The 22,372-nt window shown below is 44.8% G+C and overlaps 1 protein-coding gene and 1 long non-coding RNA gene across 2 annotated transcripts in view; one reads left to right on the top strand and one right to left on the bottom strand.

The window, feature by feature from the left end:
• Positions 1 to 22,110, bottom strand: LOC138538371 (uncharacterized). The gene is made up of 3 exons (XR_011286479.1): positions 21,744 to 22,110; positions 14,390 to 14,567; positions 1 to 2,177 (listed from the first exon to the last, which is right to left on the bottom strand). It is a non-coding gene; the product is annotated as an uncharacterized lncRNA (long non-coding RNA).
• RGS4 (regulator of G protein signaling 4) overlaps positions 19,118 to 22,372 on the top strand; it is a 21,673-nt gene continuing 18,418 nt past the window's right edge. The window contains exon 1 of the mRNA XM_069641525.1: positions 19,118 to 19,315. Within this exon, the coding sequence (XP_069497626.1) occupies positions 19,263 to 19,315 (53 nt within the window). The 5' untranslated portion in view covers positions 19,118 to 19,262. The remainder of the gene's footprint in view (positions 19,316 to 22,372) is intronic.

Raw genomic sequence — 22,372 nt, forward strand, 5'->3', positions numbered from 1 at the left:
ATAGCGTTTAGGTTAATATTCCCCCTGCAAAGTTTATTTTAAATACAAATGAGCAATCCTACACAGATGTAAGTAATCACCAAGTATTCAGGAATGAAAGACAATGTCTAGAGCTTAAATTCAATATTCTCTCCCCAAGGAAGACAGAAAACCGTTTTTGGAAAGTGACATTTTTAAACTGACAGGTTACAATCGCTTTGTGAAATAATGCAAAAGGGTGCAAAAATGCTTAAATGGAGAAAAATTCTAAGGAAAGCAACACTAAACAGGTCCTAACACACATGAGCTATAATATAAACAACAGTACACACTTTAGATTAGAATGGGATGGAAAAAGCACTTTGAAATGTGAAAAAGACACATGTAAACTTGTGAAAACTGCAAATTCACTGCAAACTTTTACTATGCGATATTGGAGAAAAACTGGTCAAATAAACTGTGCAGAGTTGTGGATGTAGCTAAGGGTCCTAGGTATCAGTGAGAGTTGAAATTTCATTTCTATCTTTAAAATTGAAGAAGTTATGGAGGTTTTAGTGAGAGGTGTTTTTGCAAAATAGGCGCGAAAATGGAACAGGAATTTGGTTTTAAAAATGACAGGTAAGTTTTATTACACTATATTAATGACTATGAAAAAGAGGGGGCCACACAATAATCTTCACAGCTACAGCGCAACCAGTCATGTGGTGGATACTCTATTCCGTTCTGGGATTTACTTTAATTACTCAAAATCACTAAGGTGTTATGGTTTTGTAACACAGATGAGAAAAATCAGCACAAGAAGGATTCTAACAATACTAGGGTTCTGAATTTAAAGATGGGATGGATTAAGATTGGGATAATACAACGCAGATATACTATGGGTCACTGTTCTTCCTATTAATACTTACAGAAGAAGTTATTAAATTGGACCGTCAAAGTTCTGGACATCGGATCGGGTCCGGTCTACCGGCGGCCCAGCACTTCTGGAGGGATTGGATCAGCGGCGTGGTTCTAGTCAATTTTGGACTGCACCTCAGACTGGATTTGGATGGGCCCTTCTGGTCACTGGACACAGCAGATTACAGAATGCAAGTTTCAGTGGGCAAGCCTTAATGGTAGCAAGCCAAACTGAATCAGAATTATTCTTTTACATTTTGGATGTTTTGGATGGTCCAGCTAACAAGAGTTCAGCAATGCTAACATCTGGATTCTGCAAGGAAATCTGGATCTTCAGAGAAGTCTGGAGTCAGCTACAAGATGAAGAGATCTGAAACAAGGTGCTGCGTGGAAATTTGGATGGGTTCTGGAAGCAGTGTGGCCTATGTGTTGTGAAGTTCCTATATTTATACTATCAAATGCCATAACCAGTTTATGGTGTAGGCAGAATTTCAAAACACAAGCCTATGGCTGTGAGGGGCTGCAGGCACATGCTTTGTTTTGGTTGGCGATCTAAACAGAGCTGTCATCTTTATGATGCGATTTAGGAACTCCCACATTGATTTTGACCACAATTTAGCTTTCCCATAAATACACATTTTTATAATTATGCCCTCTACTAAAATCAGACACATGCATTACATTTTTTCTGGTTTATCCTGGCGTCCAAACCCATCGCTGGGAGAGCTGTCTTTCTCATTCTATGGGATTTCATCAACTTTAATCATAACAGTTTGTATTAATAATATCTAATTCGGTACACCTCTGAGCGCTTATCAGTGGATCATGTACATCCAATTTTAGGCTTGCAACATTAATAGTTCTGCTACCATAACATTTTTTCATAACTTTGCTTCCTTAAGTGGTACAGATTTCATCAATGTCTTAAAAGCATTGGTCTAAAATTAGGTTAATGTCTACCAATTTTCAGATGTATCCTTCTTTCGGTTGCACAGCTAAAGAGTTTTGAACTTTAATCACAAATAATGATTTAACATCAAAGTTCTCCTTTGTAAACTCCCCTTCCCAGGCAGCAGCTGTCCAGTCCTTTGATCAGGGAGGTGTGTCCCCTTCCTGGAGAGGGAATCTCCCCTGTAGAGATCAGTTGGGCAGCTTGCGTTTGTCCTTGGCTCAGCCAGAGACAAATATCTGATGCTCTCATTGTGCTCCTTGTTGTCAACATGCGTGAACCATTAAGCAGCCATTAGTCTTCCTGTAGCAATTGAGTGTCACGCTGAAATGTGAATCTTTCCCAGGCTGGGCTGTCAGATCAGAAATAAATAGTTGATTAGCTCCAGACTGGGTTCCTTTAAATTAAAGTCTTTTCATTTCACACATATAAAATATAAGCACAGTTTATAAGGGATTTGGACATTTTAAAATAATTATCTCTTCACAAACATGCTTTAGATAGGTGGATTCTGCCATTTTAATCAGGAAACAGAAACACTTTTAAACTGGGTTTGACAGCTACTTTTCAGATGCAGCTGTCAGTCAGTGAGGCCTGGATTCCTCTGACTGCCTGGAGAATCTGTGATTTCAGCAACTTTTCATGTCAATAGCTCACTGGGGAAATGACTGAAATTAGCGCCAAAACAGCACTTTGAAGGTTGCCATTGATTAGGAATCTGTATTTAAGGGCATTCTCAGATTTTATTTATTCTTGTGACAGGTAACAAAACCCACTGGCATTCTCTTGCAGGAAGTTCTTGCTTTGATATCAACTTTGCCTGTGTGTGGCAAGGTGGTGCAGCCTCTTTGGGATTTCTGAACCATGCACAGTTTTGCAGATTTGGCGTGCAGAGGGGTTAGCACCTCCATTTTTGGCAGATTCTTTCCCCCATTGGCAAAGGGATGTAGTGTGACACATTGGCATGGGTTGAAATATCCCACAAACCTACATGCCACTGCACTGAAATACGGTGCAGGCTCAACCCCTTTATTTTTTATGACAAAGTGATTCATACTTGCTTTATGAACATTTGTTTCAATAAATACTCAGGTTGTTTTATCATGTAACTTGGTGATTTTAAACTACAGACAAGTGTACAGACTAGGATTATAATTCTAGTGAGTTTTCACAATAATAATCTTAGTCTGTACGATTGTGTGTACTCCCAGAGGCTTTTGCCTCAGGATACAGACATTGAATAGGCCTCCCTCTTGTAGATACATTGGTTCTTGAAAGCTAGATTTATTGAACAGTGTGCTAGTTTAACCTTTGAATAACAACTTTACAAAAAGAGTTTTGTTTTTTCCTAATATTGAATAAGGAATAGGAGAAGATACAGTCCACCCTGCTCTCCATGTTAGAAATTGTTGAGCCAGGAAGACAGGGTTTCAATCCCCATCTTATACTCTTCATTCATTATAGGATCCTGAACAAATCACTTTCCATCATTGTGATTTATGTTGCTTACTATCTGTAGAGAAAGTCTCACTCATATGGGTTAACATTCTATAGTGTTACTACATAGATAATTATATTGTTTACCCATTTATATAATGCACACTGTTTGGGAGTAAGTATGTGAAGTGATGGTCTTATGTTGTGGGGGTTGGGTAGAGAGGGCACCATGTATTTGTGTTGCATTTTGTGGAGGCAGGAAGCCAGGTATGGCTCTTTTGCTGTACCAGCTCATGTTTGGCTGTGAGAGCAAAGCCAGACTCCTTGGTTCAGCAATGGCTCGGCCCTACCAGTGAATTCTCTATGTTTGCAAATTCTATACATTTGTCTACAACAAAAGATTGAATCAGATGGGATGGGAGGAACTATAGCCTGCTGCCAAGTTGTAAAGTGGGACACATGGAAACGTGGGCTCATATCCCATCTTTCCCATTTCACCAATGATATCAACCCAGTGAAATCATTTTACTATGTTTGGCAAGTGAGACAATTTCCTCTGGTCTGGGTATCCAAGAACCCACAAATATTACTGAAAAGCATGTTTATTAAAAGTAAAGTCATATCAATAATGTCTACTATATATACTTGGGTGTCTGTGGGAAGTGGAGCGTTTGGAATTGTGAAGGTTGAGGCAACTGCATTGTGGGCTCGACCCACCACAATATGGGCCAGAAAATGATACTTGCCCACTAGCCCAAATGATGTCAATCCACCTATGCCCATCGGCCATGACCATGGCCATTGGCTACTGTCCACATTGCACCAATTAGGTTTAAGGACCAGGCTATGCATGTGGCCCGAATGCTCCTTACTATTAAATAACCTGACCACGCCGACCATAGACATTGACAGTGGCCAATGTCGCCATTTCCACCATTAGGCTAACATCCCATGGACAGTGGCCCATGGCCACCCTCTTTTCTCTCCTTCTTTCTTATCTACAATAGTTTTCACCCGAAATGTCCAAAGGTACGTTACCCAGGATCACCACCATTGCAATCGAAAACCTGCACAGAATCCAGAAAATAAATCAAAACTATATGTGTGTAATAATACACACATGCAATATTTTCCAAATGAGCTATGTATGGCCACATGCAGACCATTCAAATTATGTGATTCTGCAGAATTCAAAATACTGATCCCACGGAGGGGCTGCCAGATTTTGTGCACAGTGGGAAAACACTGCAGGGAAGCTCAGAGTCAGAGTTTCCATTCATGGCTCCCTCACCATGGGGGAAACCGTCTAGAATGGATCATGAGCGGAATAAGTCATGGAATGCTCTATTGTATGTGGTTGCTAGTGGTCTACTGAATGCTCCTGCGTTGTCTGCTTGAACTTAATAATGTGAAAGAAACTGCAGATCCCTGTTGTGATGCTTCATCTTCAATGTATGTTAGCACTGCCATTTCTCTTGTCATTAAGTTATTGTACTATGGATTTTTAAACACCCACAAATGTAGCCTTTTGCCCCTAGACTACACAAACTCTATGTGGCAAATCCAATGAAAATGTATCACTGTAAATGGCTTGTAACAAAAGTTCACATTCACACAGGACTTGATAGTGCAGTTCAATCATTATGTTCATGCACAGAACATAAGTTCTGTTTTTTCTTATACAAAATTGATCCAAGAGCATAAGCGTATGCATATCTAAAGTAGAAAGTGCCCACTATGCTCATGCATTTTCCAGCAACCTCCTTTTCAGTCTTCAGCCACTCCGTTTGGTCTTTCCCATTCTACTCCTTTGAAAAAAATGGCAAAGTGCATTTCCTGCATCTAAATGTTTCTAATATGTATGTCTCCTGTGCACGGCTAAGTTCTTTGAGCAGCTGACACTCACCCATCATGGTCTTGCCTCCATTTCATCCATGATTTTTGATGAAGGATCAATAGAACATTGTGATCATTCATGAGATCTCATCACTTCTGCCCAGAGGGTAGCCCTTCCCAGTGTGGCTAGGGAAGTGAGCCCGCTACAAAACATTTCCCCTAGGGGTGGCAGTAAGCTGGACTTCACAGGGGGAGACTCTCCTCTTGGGGACAAGGACCCCAGTTACCTGAAGGAACTCCCTGACTCACTTTCCTATGTGTGCCTGTTAGAGAGAATTCTCAAAAATGTGCTAATTCCCTCCACCTTAGAGACCCCCAGCCACTTTGCTGGATTCTGAGGACTGGATTTTTTGACCCGTATGTACTCATGTATTTTGAATGTGAATTTTACCTCTGTGTTTCTTTTGGTTATGAAGTCTAACAAACTCCATGGGCATCATATTTTACAATTGTGTCCCAAAGCACCCTCAGTGCAGTGACACAGGGAAGTTTTTTAGATTTCCCAAGGTTTAATTACCTTCTCTGGGATAAACTACTGTTTCCCAGAACAGTAAAGTGAAATTGACTTTACTTAGCAGTGTACTTGCTAAACCCAGCACAACCTATCTCACAATAGAGTGCTGGAGGGGTTACTTAGTATCCCCTGTGTCTAACTGCTCATGTAACATTTTTATGTTACCCTTTCCTCATAGAATGGCTGGTGTCAGTGGTTTTGTTATGAACTTCCATGGTTTGCATTTACCGCGGCTTTTCACAGCACCGGTAACGCTAACCACGGGAGCCATCTTTTTCAAAATGGCGCCGAGCCATCTTTGACAAAAGGGTCCCCGGTCTTTTATTTTTCACCATGTCTTTGTGGAAAGTTCTTTCTAGAGAGTTTCTCTGCGTGCCAAACCAGGTTTGGTCTCTTTGTTCATTTCGCCGTTGGCGGGCTTCAGGAGTGAAACCCGCCTCTGGCTCCAGGATTTCTGATGTAGGCAGGAAGTGAGGGAGGTGCCCGAAACGCCCTGTGCTTAGTGGTGATTGGCTGGCTGACTGTCCAGCAAGGACAACCACCCTGCTGGGTGAGTGACAGCTAGGCAGGAATGAATAGGAGAGAAATGAATAAAAGGCGAGTCTTTTGGCTTGGAATGCAGAGTCAACCACTACACGAAGGAACCGAAGAAGAGCTTGAAGAGGACACCTGCTGCAACTAATGGACTGTTGGTTTGCCCGGCGAAGCCCTGCTGCAGTGCCAACTTGCTAAGTTCGTATTGACAGAGAAGCCCCTACAAGTATGACTTCTCCCTTTCAGTTGGTGGGACCAATCAACTCAAAAGTAAGCCACCTGGACACCCATCTCAGAGCTGGTTGAAATTCCTCAGAGTTACTGCAGGAAACCGTATAGCAGGGAGAGGGACACCAGTTTGTGTGTGTTACTTTTAAGCTGGCCTAAAGCTTTTAGAAAATCCTCCGGACTCCCACGAAGCAGGACTGACCAAGCCTGAGCCCCCTCAACAGAGTGCGGGACCCCAGAAACAAGGACAGTCCATCCTTGTCAGCCAGGAACCGCGTTGTTGCTATTTGTGGAAGCTGAAATGCAAAACAGCCACTGAAAGTGAAGTTTGCTGATTGTGGGTTTTGACAGTCCCAGTGCAATGCAGGAGTCCCCCAACGTCCTCCCTCTTGTCCCCACGACTCAGGCCCAGGAACAGTGAGATCTGCAGAGCTACACAGGAACAGAAGTCATCAGCTGCATCTTTTCTTCTTTAGAAAGGTACTGTAAAACAAGTCTAAGAGAATTTACCTCTTACTAGAGAAGTGCTTATAACTTCCACAACTCACAGGTCCAATCAGCTTGTGGCCCTACATTTGATTCTTCTTTTCATCAAAGACTCCTAAGAACTTGTGCAAAGACTTTTCCATTTACTTACCAGAAGTGCTTTATCCTATCCAAGACTTTTGCCCACTGGCTTTGGCTTAGCCTAATGAATTGAACAACTCTTCTAGTGAACTCTAAAAGGATCTGCAGTGCTTAGGAATAATTGTGGTCTCTTGTGTTCTAATAACCGTTGCCTTTTACCAACTTTTTAAGAGTGTTCTGAATACCAACAGTAAGATATTAATGTCTCCAGAACCCTTGTTACTGTAGTCACATGTGGGTGTGGGTTGTTTCTGTGGGCCAGTGTTACTATTCCATTGCTCCCTTCTGTGATTGTGTCTGATGAGCCAAATGCTGCCACCACCCACATCAATCTGCAACTGCACCCACCATTCTGCCCGATAACACCCTCTTGTCACCTGAGTAAGACAACCAGACACATGTGCAGCATGGCCTGGAATCAGAGGGCGACACGGATGCCAGTGGATGACACAATGGAGGTCACAAGGGTTTTGTGTATCCATGCTTCAGCCCCAGCCCTCCTCATAGTCCACATCCCATTGCACAGCATTCTATCAATGCTATGTGGAGGAGGCTGGACACGATGAAGCAGCAACTGATCAACCTGGAGAAAGTTGCGGGTATCCAAGTAGAGCATCTGTAAGTATATATGACTGTGTGCAGATCACAGAGGATTGCAAGGTCCTTGGACTGGGAGTGACCACGGCAATTGTTGGTGGACACCGCTGCTCTGACCGGTGGGACAGAGGGTGAGAGAGCTGATGGAGGGCATATCAGCATTTGTTGAGTCAATGCAGGCCAGCATGCTCCTCACCCTCCAGCCCATCTAAGGGCCAGAGTCTGACCTGTCCACTTCAGTGACCGCCCCAGAGGGATCTGCAGCTGACAGCCCACTGCACCGCTCCATGAAATATGGCGCCCGCTCACAGCCAGAACTGCCTGGCAAGGGCAAGAGGCCAAGGAAATTATTGTTGCCACATCTCACCTTTTTAGCCAGGCACAAGGGGAGTGGGTGGGTATGGGTGTTAGGGATGGGGAGGTGGGTGGGTATGGGTGTTGGGGATGAGGGAGGTGGGTGGGTATGGGTGTTGGGGATGAGGGAGGTGGGTGGGTATGGGTGTTGGGGATGAGGGAGGTGGGTGGGTATAGTTGTTGGGATGGTCTAGGTGGGTGGGTATGGTGCTGGGAATGGGGAGGTGGGTGAGTATGGTTGTTGTGGATGTGGGAAGTGGGTGGGTATGAGTGTTGGTGATGAGGTAGGTGGGGGGAGGGTTTTGGGGATGTATGTGTTTGACACTGCACTATTAAATACTTGTTCAGTTGAAGCAATGCTAGGATATTTCACACAGTCATGTGTGAATGTGATATATATAAGACGTGGCTATATGCAAAGGTGAGCAGCAGGTAATTATCAATGTATTCGTAAATAATTGTCAATGAATTTTTGTCACACCAGATGACCATCTCTTCCCTCCTCCAACTCAGTGTATATCAGCACTGCACCTGCAAGTATTTATTTGTTGTCTTCTGGGGGAGACGTGTCATCATAATGGGGAGGGGCTCATTTCACCTGATGTATATGTTCTGCAGCATAGCACAGGCAAGAGGTATTTGTCCAACATTCTTTGGCCTGTACATAAGGCCCCTCCGGTTCTGTGTAGGAACCGGAAACTGCCCTTCAGCAGGCCAAAGGTCCACACTATGCACAGCCTGGTCCTGGCGTGTGCATCATTGTAGTGTCCCTAGCCATGGAAGCTGGCGGTATCCAGAGTCACCTGCAAGGGCATAGGTCACCAGTGTCAGCTGCAGTGCATTGGGGATGTGTTTTTATTTTTAAGGCATATTGATGGACACTCTGTACATTCATTATTCATGTATTGTCAGACAAAATAGTTGTCCATCCCAGTTATTGGATGCAGAGTCATTCACTCTGGTTGAACATGTGCATTGTCGTGTTACGCCATGCACACAGCTCACAACCAGCAGCCATCACTCACATTGTCTCTCATTGTACTCACATTGCAAAGTGCTTATAGCCTGTGTTACTATCATGCATGTGCCCTGATGGGTGATTTCCTGTACTTGTGTATGTTTGCAGCGTCAGCGTTACTTCCATTACGTCTTCACATTAATAGTTACCAGATAACATGACATTACTTTCTTCCAGTGTTGGATTATCTTTGTGCAGTGTTGATCTGTGACATTCAATATTGTAGGGCGGACCACCGACAACCAGACAAGTAAAAGACAATCCTCTAAGGAAGAAGCCTTGATGCTTCTCTTGCAAGGATAACAACTTTTTATTTCCCAAATAAAGTCATAACATGTCAATAGGGGCATTCAATCCCGACTGCCATGGAGCACGTACTGGTCACTTCAGAGCAAAGCAGTATGTTTAAGAAACATTGTCGTCACAAGTGATGCAAGTATTATTTTTCGGTTTTTTTGCTTTATTGAGTGGTATATAGTGTTAGTTCCCTTGCTCATTGACCCCTATCAACATACCATCTACTGCATAGGGGCTGTCAGATGATTGGTTCCCATGTCATTGTGTCAGTCCCCTTACACATGGTCTTTGGCCTTGCCACTCTTGGTTCCTGTGATATGATTGGATGCCCAATTATGAACACTTCTCTCCCCACGAACACTTCACGTGATATGCACCTGATAGTTGGACATGAGCTCAGTGGATACTCTCAAGGTCAAATTGGCCCTCTGAAATGTGAGGTGCTTCATTGTATCACAGACATGCAGGTGCCCGTCTACGACCTAGATTTGTTATCCTCACCCTGTGCACCTCGCAGTACAAATCACAAGACATCCTGCCCTGAGCTCCCCTCTTGGCAGCAGCCCCCTCCCTGGGCCTTCACCTGGGCTTGGCCGGCACAACACTCTTCAGTAAACTTGTAATAGATGTAAGATTTCTAATGGTGGGTATCTGCTACTTCAATAGAGTGACCAGTCTAGTGGGGGTATAGGGAGGCCCTAAATTGGGGTGGGACTGTTTTGGCAGCTCAGGACATCTGCCCTGGCTCCCAGGAGATCATCCTTCAGAGGCAGGCACAGCTCTGCTCACACACAGCCATTCACATTCCTTTCTAATTGTATAGGGCTGCAGTGTGAGACAATAGGATAGTTCTATCTATTTTGTGTGATGGCCTTTCTATCTGCTGCCTGAGCAGGGAATGGGGATGGGAGAGGCATATTAGCACTAAAATGCAAGGGTGTGCTATTGAAAATGATGGGGCCTGGCCTTTCTGGGCCTCAGTCTCAACACTGACACTGGTTCAGTACTTATGGGGGTCGAGGTAAAATGGCTCCCTTTCACTACATTATTATACACTATACTGTTCCTTCGCCCCTACAGTGCACTCCCCTACCACCTACAGTCACCCTTCAACGTAACACCATACATAATATATTTTCCTCAGTCTTAATGGTTTTGGGGGGCCAGAGATTGGATATGCATCACAACAATGTGTAGGTATGTGTCCCCTTGCATTGTGGATCCTGCAGTCCTCTGTGTGTGTGTATTGCTTGCTTGTTGGGGCAATATGCATCACTGACATACTACTGCATTGCCCTGAATGTCCTAGTCCTGTGGGTTGCTGGTTGGTGGATGTCATCTGTGGGGTAAGAGGGCAGGTCCTGCATGTACAGGACCTTGACAGGGTATGCATTGATCACTTGTGGTAATGTCACCCCCCCTTACACATAGCATTTCACTAGTGCTGTGAGATCATTTTGTGTGATGGCACTTGTACTCACCCAGTATCCATGTCTGTTGGCCTCTGTGGCTCTCCATGTATGCAGGCAGTGTGCTGTTCCGCAGGTCTATGACATTGTGTGTAGAACCAGGTAAGCGGACATAGCAGTGTGTGATCATGAGGTCAACATCCTGGCAATACATGGAGTGATACTGCTTCCTGTTGCTGTATACCTCTCTGCATGCCTGGGGGGCGGCCAACACCACTTGGGTGCAGTCTAGAGCAGCAATTCTGTTGTGCAGGTGGGTTGCTGCATAGAAATGTGCCTTTGCGGCATTCATCTGTGCCTGAGTGGTGGGCAGGAAGATATGCCGGGAGGCATTGTGCAGGAATGCTTCCAACGCCTGCACAAGCACCCATGAAAATGTGGGCTGGGACATTCCATGCAGCATGCCTACAGTGTACTGGTAGGTGCCAGGTACATGGAAATGAAGGACCGATGCAAGCGTCAGCAGATGTTGTGGGGTGAAATAGTCCCAGACACCAGATATAAAGAGGCCAGCGTCCGTTATGAGGACTCACCAAAATAGAAGGCCTGTACAGAAATGATGTCGGACATGAGGCCTAGTGAACCTGAATCATAAAGGAAAGAAAGTAGGCCCAAATTTCAAGATGCTAAAATATGCTAAATGCCTTTCATGAAGGAAGCGAAAGACACGTGGAAATGATGTTTGGATAAATCCATGAATAGCTGTACCCACTCATATGAAACCGCAGTGCACAGAATCCTCAATGGGATGCCAGAGGTGTGTTCAAGCAGCTACAGTGAAACACAGTTCATTTCATGTGTAAAATAAATAAAACGTCATTTCGTTTTTCTCTCCAAAGTAACAATCTTCAAAGCAAAATGCTCACCAAAACCACACAAAAATGTGAATATGATGTTCTCATCTAACAGTTGTATGCGAGGGACAACTTAATAGTGACACTTACATATATGCAGAATTGTGTGCCTTCTAAGAGCTTATTTACAAGTAAAATGTGAGTTTAAAAGGCAATTTGCTACTTGTTACATGAAAGTTCTGTTTCTTTAGAAATGAAACTGACCTCCAGCATTCTTTCCCCTGCTGCCCTGAAGATCTGACCTGGGTGTCATCATCAATCAAAGCCAGTACTTAACTATATAGAAAGAAATACAATGCGTTAGATTGAAAATTTGGTGGGTAACTGATAAGCCATGTCTGTTCTGGCAGGACTTGTGACCGCCAGGTCACATGTCCCCATAAAAATGCATTATCTTGGCCATAAGCTCTTGGTAGGGGGAGGCAAAATCTAAACCCAGATTCCTCTGCTGATGTCATGTGCTGAAGGAGGAGAAGTGAACCTTTAAAAAAAGGTGGGGAACCAGCAAATGAGTAGTGAAACTTTACATTCCTTTAAAATAGGAGAAATGCATTTTATTTTATTGTGTAAAATGGGCAGTGTACATCACACAAAAGTAATTCCAGGCTTTTATTAAAGCTGACAGTCAACCCATTCTAATCATGCTAAAATGATTTTGTGGGATAAACACAACAAACTTTATTAATGAAAATGTGGTTTGGGCCTCCTCGTGTTTTACAGAGATGTAGATGTGAAAAGTTGATCGAAACATGCCCATCATTATTAGTATGAAGCCCATAAAAGCGGCATATTTTTCACTGATATGGTTCCTGAGTAAATGAGGAAAAACTGTCTCTCGGCACAGGAAGGGCGTGCAGAATTCAGATTATTCTCATTTGATTCACCTTAAAATGCAGTGCTCAAAAATGTATTCATACATGTCAAGATGTGAAAATTAAGGGTATTTGCCATGTGGTGAGATTTTTAAGTCTTAATGCAGACCGAGCCCACCTGTCAAAGTGGGATGATTAAGTTCTCTCCACCCACTGCCTACCCAAAGCACTCCCCCATCCCCATGTCCTATGAGCACACAGGTGGGAAGGGGGTAGTGACACTCCACCAATCCCTTTCACGGGAATCATGACAAGTTAGAGATGTCATTTGCCTCAGAGCTGGAATTCTCCCACTAATTCCAAGAGGTGACCTGCTGCCGAAATCTGCCGAGAACATCCCAGCAGAGAGAGGCCTAATCTTGCAGTGGAGACAGGAGCCAGGAGACATAGAAGCTGATTGGGGCCCTTTGAAGGAAAGAGAGTAGATCCTTGACTGGCCCCCTTGGCTGTCCCAGTGCGGTGCCCTGATGCTCCGGGATGCCCAGTCCAGACCTCTCCTGTAAGTAGAACTACCTCCAAAAAGCCATTGAGTGTGTAGACTTCATATATTTTTCAGCATTGTTTTAGACATTTCCCCATTGAAGAATCCCCTGTTTGTATGTGTAGATCCTTATCATATTTATCAAAGTAAATCAAATAATTCCCCCATTTAATTCACGGGATCTGTATTGTTGGCATTCGAACCAACAATCTTTTCCCAGTGTGTTGTGAGCCGGTATAGTCATAAAGATTTGCCAAAAGAATTAACCCCCCAAACCTGCTTCGACGTGTGTGCGCAAGGTGTAAAAACAAAATTCCCCATTTATCCCTTTCATGTTAAACCTGAAGTCGAAAGCCCAATAGTGCCTGTGCACATGCAAGTTGCCAAAACTACATTGCCCATGTGTACCATTGTGCTCTGTAAAACAAATTAGCATTTTCTTTTCTTACCTTGCATCTGTGCTAAACACCCCAAAATCGATTGTCCCATTTTGTTCTGATAAAACCTCAAAGCTCTGTGTGTTATTGTTAGGTGGAGAAAAACAAATTTCCCATTTTTTTCTATTCTTTCCCATTGTAGCTTTTCCAAATAATTCAAAATCGATTTTCCCCATTATGCTCTGAAAAATGAATGTTCCGATTTGTATTATTCTTTCTCTGTGATTCCAACCCAAAAACTGATTTTCCCATTTGCTGACTAATACCCCAAAGCCCTGCCTGTCCTTTTTAGGTGCACAAAAAACGAATTTCCCATTTCTTGCTATGCTTTCCCATTGCAGCTGTGCTGAGTAATTCAAAACCAATTTTCTGATTGTGCTCTGCAAAACAGATTTTCCCACTACCTTTCTGTCTCCCATATTGTTTCTGTGAGCTAGACCACCGATCCGATTTTCCCATTGTGTTCCCACTCTCTGCCACTGCCTTCCATTCAAAGGAATCAAGGCTAATTAGTGTTTGGGGGCTGAGGAGTGCTAGGAGAATGCTTAACAAATCTGCTATCACTGTATGTTAAAATTGTTCTTTTCTTCTGTTTGGTGGGTGAATTAAAAGAAATCAATTGTGACAGTATATCTCTATGTTGGTACTTTATAACAAAAATCATTGTTGTTCTTGTTTTGCCACAGCTGCGGTGGCTGATGTAATCTATTAGTGATCTCTGATTTAAATAAATGAATTAATCAATACATTCTTAATACATACCGGCCTGTTCCCTAGTTCATTAGTCAAATACCACCGGGTATTTGTTAGGGGTGTGTACGAGACCGGTTGGAGGCCTTACCACAGTGATGCAAATAAAAACTCATAGTGATGTGTTGTGCGTCACATCCATTGGGGGAAAGTCACTCCCTGAGTTGAGGGTGACTGCGTAATAATAATATGCCCTCACTTTGCAAGGTGTCTCCTTCTCTGCATGGTGTCTCCTTCTCCTCTCTACGCCCTGCACCCTGTGCTGTTGTTCCGGCCTCTAGCTCAATGTGGAGCAGGAGGAACTGCATGTCCCAGATAGCGACAGCTAGTGACAGTGAACTGATCAACTCAGCCCTTCAAGATGAGTAGCAATTACCCTGGAGATGGATGAGGATGCAGATTTTTATTCATACATCAATAATCTTAAAGACTCGGGTAGTTGGCAAAAGGAAAATGGTTTTAATATCAATTATCTAAAACAGGGAGCACAACGAACATCAACAAACTCACTCAATCCTCTTACTCAATGCATTCTAGTAAAAACTGAGGTTTTATACACAAATCTCATCATCAGTGATATTAACCTATGTTTTACTAACATCATCCTACATGACAAACTACAAAAACCTATGAGTATGGGTGATAGGCTCTCAGTGAAGATCTAAGTATACGGTCCATACTAGCATGGGATAGTGAGTGAAGGTAATTGGTTACTTAGCATCAGATGGGGCAACTAAGCCCGCCCCTAAAAATCACCACTATGAACAGCACTAAATGTACGACATCCCATTGGTTACACAACTATAGGACCCTTAATTACGCGGTCCTCTACAATTGGTTGGCAATCTAACCTCTGTCAGTACTTTTCTAGCTACGTCTAGCAGCATGCAGGCTAGATATCCAGGTGCTGGTGAGCTCGTCTTAACCATTGCTACCCATCAATTAGCATATGAATCCATCATCACCTCAGTGGTCTACTGTCAATTAGGCTTTGAAGCTCGGCCTTGAGAGTGTTCTTAGCTCTGAGAAATTCAAGGAGTGAAGGCACGCTCTGCCCTTGTGTGTTGGCGTGACCATCTCGTTCGTCCAGCTTCATCCTTCCACATGACTGTAGGTTATGAAATCAAGCCTCTAGTGCATTTAAAATACTATTTTTTAATGAACCTCTGACGTCTTTCTTGCTTTCTGAACAAGAGTTCTGTTCTTTCACACGATTTGTATCCAATGTCAGTTTATTCCAGTTTGATAAGACCTTGGCGTCTTCGCTAACTTCGCCTTCTAAGATTTATTTTGTAATTCAAGCTGCTTTTAACTGTGACACACTAGAAATTAGGCTTTTTTGCTACTCTCCAGCACTGTTATAATGCGTAGTGAAAATATATATCCTTTACTTGCCCATATGCATATATATATATTGGCGCTTGCCGCAATCTATTCACTATAAAGCTAGCCTCAAGATGACTTTGTCTGCTTGCATTTCGTTTGCATCTGTACACGTGTAAAATAGCTTGATGTCTTCGTCCGTTTCTGTGGCCTAAACTTCTTCACCTTGATCCCAAGATGTCACTTATCATTGTTACTTTCTTGATGCCTTATAGAATATCTTCATTCTCGTGTGTCTGCATCTTCTATATACGTCAGCTCAGCTCTGTGTAACGTTTGCTGGTAATGGTTGGTGACGTCACCACTCTCCTTTGCTGTTAATTTGCTCTGTTTCTTCAGGAATCTTATTTAAACAACCATCATATTTCCTTGTGTACAGGTATGGTGTTCTCAATTGGAATTTTGCCTCTACGATTCCTTTTGACCTTTGTCACTTGAACTGTTCTTTGTATGTCACATGCTCTGGTTTCCAACATACAGATAATATGGGTAGGACGGTGAGGTGGGGCTGATTGGCTGCTCCTCTACAACAACATGGTGTTTGAAAGTGTGTTTGGGTCAGGTGCAGGCCTTTTAAGTTTTTGAGAATGGAATTTGTGCACTGGTTACTTGTTTTCCATCACCTACAGTGGCGGTAACTTCACTGTGTTTTCGGTGGAATTACTGCCAAGTTGCGATGGTATTTTGGCAGTATGTCTACTTGCGACATGGCAAAAATACTATTCTTGGTACTGGCTGCGATTCCACTGGTGGAATTAGCGCTGGGGCTAATTATGCCAGGTGTTGGCGGTATTTCCACCAGGGCTAAATTCACTGGCGGAATTAGCTCCAACTCCTTATTCAGCAGTGTGGTAAAAGTGGAGTAATTCCATTACCGCCACTTTTACCATATACCGCTGAACTCCTAATGAGCCAATTGGTCTCGGGGATATAACTCCCAGCTGGCATCTTCTCTCCAAAGCTCACAGTCCCTGGGATATAGCACCCATCATGCTTCTTCACAAAACCATCAGAAAGTATTTCCTCCCCAAATCTTTAGGGTATTACCTCCACTGACTCCTACCAGCAATGGGTCACCCCTTGGGTCAGAGGTGCAGACATTCAAATAGTCTTGCTGTCCTTCCTCTTGGTCTCTGACTCAAGCCAAGGTCGCTGATACAGCCCTATTTTCAGGTCTCTGCCAATGGCTGAGTTATAGCCTTCATCAAGCCTGCAGCATTCCTTGTCTCTTCCTATTTTCTCTCACTTCCCTGTCTGATGTCTGGGCTGTGACACCTCCCACGGCCTGTGATTGACTTGCATAGTACACTTTATTATCCTGAGCATTCAAAAATGTCCTTTATTTGTTCAGAAGCAGGGACTGGTAGGGACTCATCCAAACATAGTTGATTTGTTGTGTGTTCTGTAGTCGACCCTCGTGGTTCCCAGCTGGTATAGATTAATTTCCCTTGGGGGGGAATTGACATTAATTATCATTTGGGTGAGACAGACACATATTGAAAAACCTCAACCACCATTTTAAAGTCAGGAAGAAATGACTGTTGAACCACGTGGGTGTGTGTGGTCCTGCCAGACTTGGGCAACTGATCTCTCTCGTTGCGTGTTTCTGATCTCGTTAAGTAAGCATTAAGGTATTGTCAGTGGCCGCCATGACCAATGATGATTTGTCTTGCCATGGTGTTGGACCCTACCTGAAAGAGGATGAACATCTGTCCTGGCATGCCCTAGTCAAGTCTAAATGTTTATGAAGTCCAGAGTGAGGGTCCCGAGCTTGCACGAGTAGTTGTGTAGAGAGGCTGGTCTGATTGTTCTATGCTCTGACACATCACTTCTCTCTCGTATTCTAACCAATTTCTGTAAAATGTCCCTCTTGGCAGCCAGATCGATTTTTGCTTATGTGATTGTAGTGTTAAGCCCCTGTTCCAAGGACGGCAACGGGGGGTGGGGGTGTAACGGCCTGGCAGCCCAAGTTAACGGCCTGAGTGAAGAGTGGTCCATTAAAAAGCGCTCCAGGCCGTTACCCGCATTCCAGCTCTTGGAACGGGGGCTTATAGCCATTAGCACCCTGGGCTGCCAAACAGGTCACGCGCAGGATCCCGTTGAACTGAGAAAAATACTTTTCCAAGATGGCTACCATGGAGAGGGAAGTGGGGCTCCATAAGGTGCCTCTCTTCCCTTTCCATGGCGGCCTGCAGGAGCGGAGAGGAAGGAGTGGTGGCGGCGGGGAGTGTCACCGCTGCAGAAATAAAGTAAGGGGGGCTGGGAAGGAAAACAATTATAATAATTAACAGGACGGAGGGTGGAGGGAAGATGAGGCAGTGGGAGCCGGCCGTCAGGTGGGATGGAACGCAGGCTTTCAGGGCTGGATCAAGCCCACATTCCTAGCCACTTGATTGGTTGGCTCCTCCCGCCAGGGTGCTAATATGCCTTAAGTGAGCTTGTAATAAAGGGGAAAGGTAAAGGCCCTCTTCTCCCCCTGCCCCCTTCCCTGTGTCTGAAAGGAGGGTTGCATTAACGGTGAAACTATGCTCATGAGGCATGAGAGCTTTGGAAGGGGTAGGAAGACTCTTGCCAATACTTTGTATGCCACTTCCGGGCAGCACTTGCTTTGCTTGTGGGCATCCCATGCCCTAGAGAACTCAACTTCCTACAGATATTCAAGGCTCTGCGACTTTTTCACAGATTCCTTTGTTTTTTTCTTGAAAAACTAATTAGTCTTCTGGGCTTTTCATTTCCCTATTGTCTGTACTCGAACAAGCACCTTGAGTTCACTCCACAGCTACAACAAATGGAGCACAACCTGTGAAGAATAGAAAGAGGACAAAGGAATAAACTTTGAGTGGCTACCACGTTCCAATGGTGGCGCTTTTGCTAGAAAACGTTATCAAACCCGTCGGATTTGAAAGATTTTGGAAAGAAAGTGGCCCATAATTCAATGTTGAATGCTACCCCAGGAAGGAGCAGCAACGGTTATGCAGCCTAAAACTACTGTACAAATAAATTCCCAACCGCATCACACTTCGGGTTTGAGTTGTGTGCAGCAGGAAGAAATACAACACACGCTCATTCGAGCCTAGAAAAGTGTACCCTAGATTTAAACGACATAGGTTAAGGAAGTGAAAATGGTGAAGGGTTGGTCTTTTATTAATAAGGGAACTTCCAGGCTGCGCGGGTTGCATGACTTCTGTTAGCCATTTTCAATGTGTGAAATTATAAAATGACGACACCAGGGATTAACAACCCTATTATTATCATGTATTAACAAACACCCACGCCGACCTGGGCGAGATTGCAGTACATCCGACAGCCCTCCTTACATTTAATCGAAAGTCCCGACATGTGCATTGTGGAGTGGGGCAATCAATTCTCGTAAAACGTTCGCCCCTTTTGTGTGAGTCGCACACCACACGCTCGCCTCCTTCCCTTGCTCAATCCATGGTGTGTGTGCGCCTGAGAGCAGGGGCGGGAGCTGGCGTGCTGCCGCTGACATCTGATTGGCTGCGAGGCGGATCTCACCCAGATGGATTTGTCTATATAACAGATGCAGGCGGCGGGCTCGGCACAGCATCCAGGAGCTGGAGCAGAGAAACGGTTTGTTCGCAGAAGCAGCAGGAGCTGAAGCATAGCGCGTGGACTCTGTAAGCAGGAGCTTTGCAGCATTTGGATTTGAGAGACCGACTACCGGGACAATGTGCAAAGGGTTGGCCGGGGTTGCCGCTTTGCCGGCCACATGCCTGAAAAGGTAAGTCCGTTCTACCCACGCACTTCCATCTTGTCCAGGACGATGAGGAGCTGCGGTTTTGCCTGTCCTCAGCCTCTTATGATAGCGGGGCAGTGGGGTTTGAAATGACGAGTTGGCCTGTGCATGTCTTATCTGTTTCACTCTGGCACTGACTGGCAGACAGCACCCAGGGGGTGCAAGAACAGTGCTGCCGCATGCAGGTCTGGATAGCAGCATACGCAGCCTGCATTGGGAGTCAGCGTCAGTATTGGGTGCAGCGTCCCCACCAGCAAAGAGGGTGCCGTTTCATCTGCGGGAACAATTTATGATGCTTATATGAGCAGTGCATTATGTGGTTTCCGTGTCTTAAAATCGCAGCAAAAATGTGTATACAAAATATTGCTGCAAAAATGCTGTGGTTTTACTGCCACAATCATGTAAAGGATGCGGGGGACACCCCTGCAACCCCCGGACCCATTATACCATTTAAGGGGAGCAGGGGACGTTCCTGTAACCGCTGCTCCCCTTAAATTGAATAATGGGTTAGACTTTTACCAGGTCAAGCCACAGCATTTTTGCAGCAATTTTTTTTAGTGCAACATTTTTGCCGCAATTTTATTACCTGTTACCATACCGCCGAGGCTGCTAGAGGTGCAGTGATGCGTTGAGGGAGCTTCCATACGAAGGTGAATGTATGTGAGGCCAGGGAAAGGACACATACCACTGTAGCACCGTGTGGGTCTGGCCCGCTGGGATACCGATGATTGGCGGCAGGCAAGGAATGGGGCGTGTTCTTTAAGGATAGCCACAGCTCCGATGTTTAGGAAAAGAAAACATTAGGGTGACAGAAAAGGGGGATTTTGAGGTTGTCTCAAAGATTCAAACATCCCAAAAAAGCAAATTTGACGAAGCGGGGTTGTGTGGGAGGGGGCTCACCTCCAGGTGAGAAAGTGCATGTCAGTTTCAGTGCATGTGACGCTTGCTTCGCAGTGATACACTAGTCTATATTATGCGTTTGCCTTTCTGGCTACACATGTGTAACAGAGGGCATCGCATGAAACGGATGCGCGTGTCGGTTTCAGGGTGGGATGCGGATACACTGAATCGACCCCTTTACCCCTAATTGAAAAGGACAACTTGGATGCATGCAGTGATGGGAACAGCTTCTCTATTGCGTCACGAATATGATCTCATGGGGCTGTCAAATGCTGGTGGGGTGTGGGATCCCCCAAATGTATGTCGTATTTGTCAGAGTCTGGAGAGCGAAAATAATTGTGATGTCACTGTAAGCTCGTTTCACAATACTACATCAAGTGTGTGCATGGATACCGAAGAGGGTGGCATTGACAGAGGTTCAAACATCTGGAATATTCGCATGAAACGTCTTGCAGGGATAACCTAATCAATTGTTCTCACCTTTATCATGGTACATAGAGGCGTGGATGCAGTGTCCCCGGTGACTGTTCCATTTACTCCCCTCCACAACCTGCTCAGAATGTCCCTCAAACTCCCTCCATTGTAAGAAGCTCACTGCTTCACTTCACATCTGATTTCTTAGCTATTGTACTTTCTTTGGTGACCAAAAGAGCATTGTTCCTCCTGTATATAAATAATAAGCACAGTCGTAGTGGACAGTAAATGGGCACCAAATAATGCCCTGCCGGGTGATAAAGGGGCGTACAGACTTGTGGCGGTATTATGATTCTGTCATTGGAGCTGTGCCATCTGTACCTTGGGTGGCAGATTGTTCTGGAAGAATTGATGCAGGCAGCAGCTTCACGGCTCGCTTCCGCGCTAGTACATCTGCCTGGCTTCACTGACAATCGAGCTGACTCAAGAATAAGTATGCACATTCCTGGGGTCAAGTCCTAAAAAAAAGTGTGGGGGGGGGCTCATTAGCATACCAATTGAATGTGGCATCACCGGAACTTATCATATCAAGGTGCCCTCTGTAAAAAGGGGGGGGGGGCTCCGTCCACCCGTGTTTACCCTGGACTTGAGCCCTATGATGTCTAGCTGTATAGAACCTATGCAAATCAGAACTGTCTGCGGGCTCCTGAATAGTGGGTGGTCTCAACACCCAGCTCTATTGTATGATCCTAGCCAAACATGACAGCCCCAAAAGAGGCAATGATTTGACGCACACGTTCACATTATAAATAAACGCACATATAATTCTCCATAGTACTCATGAAAATGTGGTGGCATGGTTTGCCTGCCAGTAAGGAAGGAACTGCTTTGCTTGGCCAGGTGGCAATGCTAGATCAAGCTGCATCTAAGCCCATGACACGCACGTTCTCGTTGACATGTGCCCAGCATCATACCCCATGGTATCATTGCAAAGAACATCATTTTAATTCGGATTGAGACTGGGCCTGAATTACAAAACCGTATTACAGTGGCGCAGTCCCATTGAAAAACGCGTTGTAAAACGGGCTCGCTGTGTTACCTCTCAGTGATGGCTCTAAACACCTGCTTGGCTCCAATCCACAAACACCGGCCCCTCCGTCATTACGCTGACTTTGATGACGCGGTTTGTTCATGTGTGTCGCGAAATGTATGTCGTGCGTAAAAGCAGAACCAGGCGAGCGTAGAATGCGCGTCCCGTCCCTGGCCCGACTTGCAGGCAGCCAGTGATTTACGGCAGACAACGTCATAGATCAGAGGCTGGATGTGGAATGGCCGTGGGTGTCGGTGCACAGATCTGCCAATCAGCAGCTCTGGGCGCGCCTTCCACTAATGGTAGCACATCAGTCAAACGGCAAGGTAGTACCATGACCATCTCATGCCTCCTTTGCCCTGGGAGCTTGGTTATAAGGAGGGGCTCACATGGACACTGCTACCGTGCATGCCCCATTGCACAATGAAAAACGTCCACTTCATGGGGGCCGGGCCCTGCTCTTAAAATAATCGGCAATGAAAGATAATCCCCCCGCTGGAGAAATCAACCATGATGTCGCCCATAAGTGCAGGACACATATGCCCTTATTATCATAACTGCTTAATGGGGATGGCGCGTGAATGTAAGGGTCTGTGTAGCATTGAAGTTAGGTGGTGAGAAGTTCTGTGGTTGTTGCC

Source organism: Ambystoma mexicanum, chromosome 1q (assembly GCF_040938575.1).
Source record: "Ambystoma mexicanum isolate Mex_15411 chromosome 1q, UKY_AmexF1_1, whole genome shotgun sequence".
Taxonomy (NCBI): Eukaryota; Metazoa; Chordata; class Amphibia; order Caudata; family Ambystomatidae; genus Ambystoma; species Ambystoma mexicanum.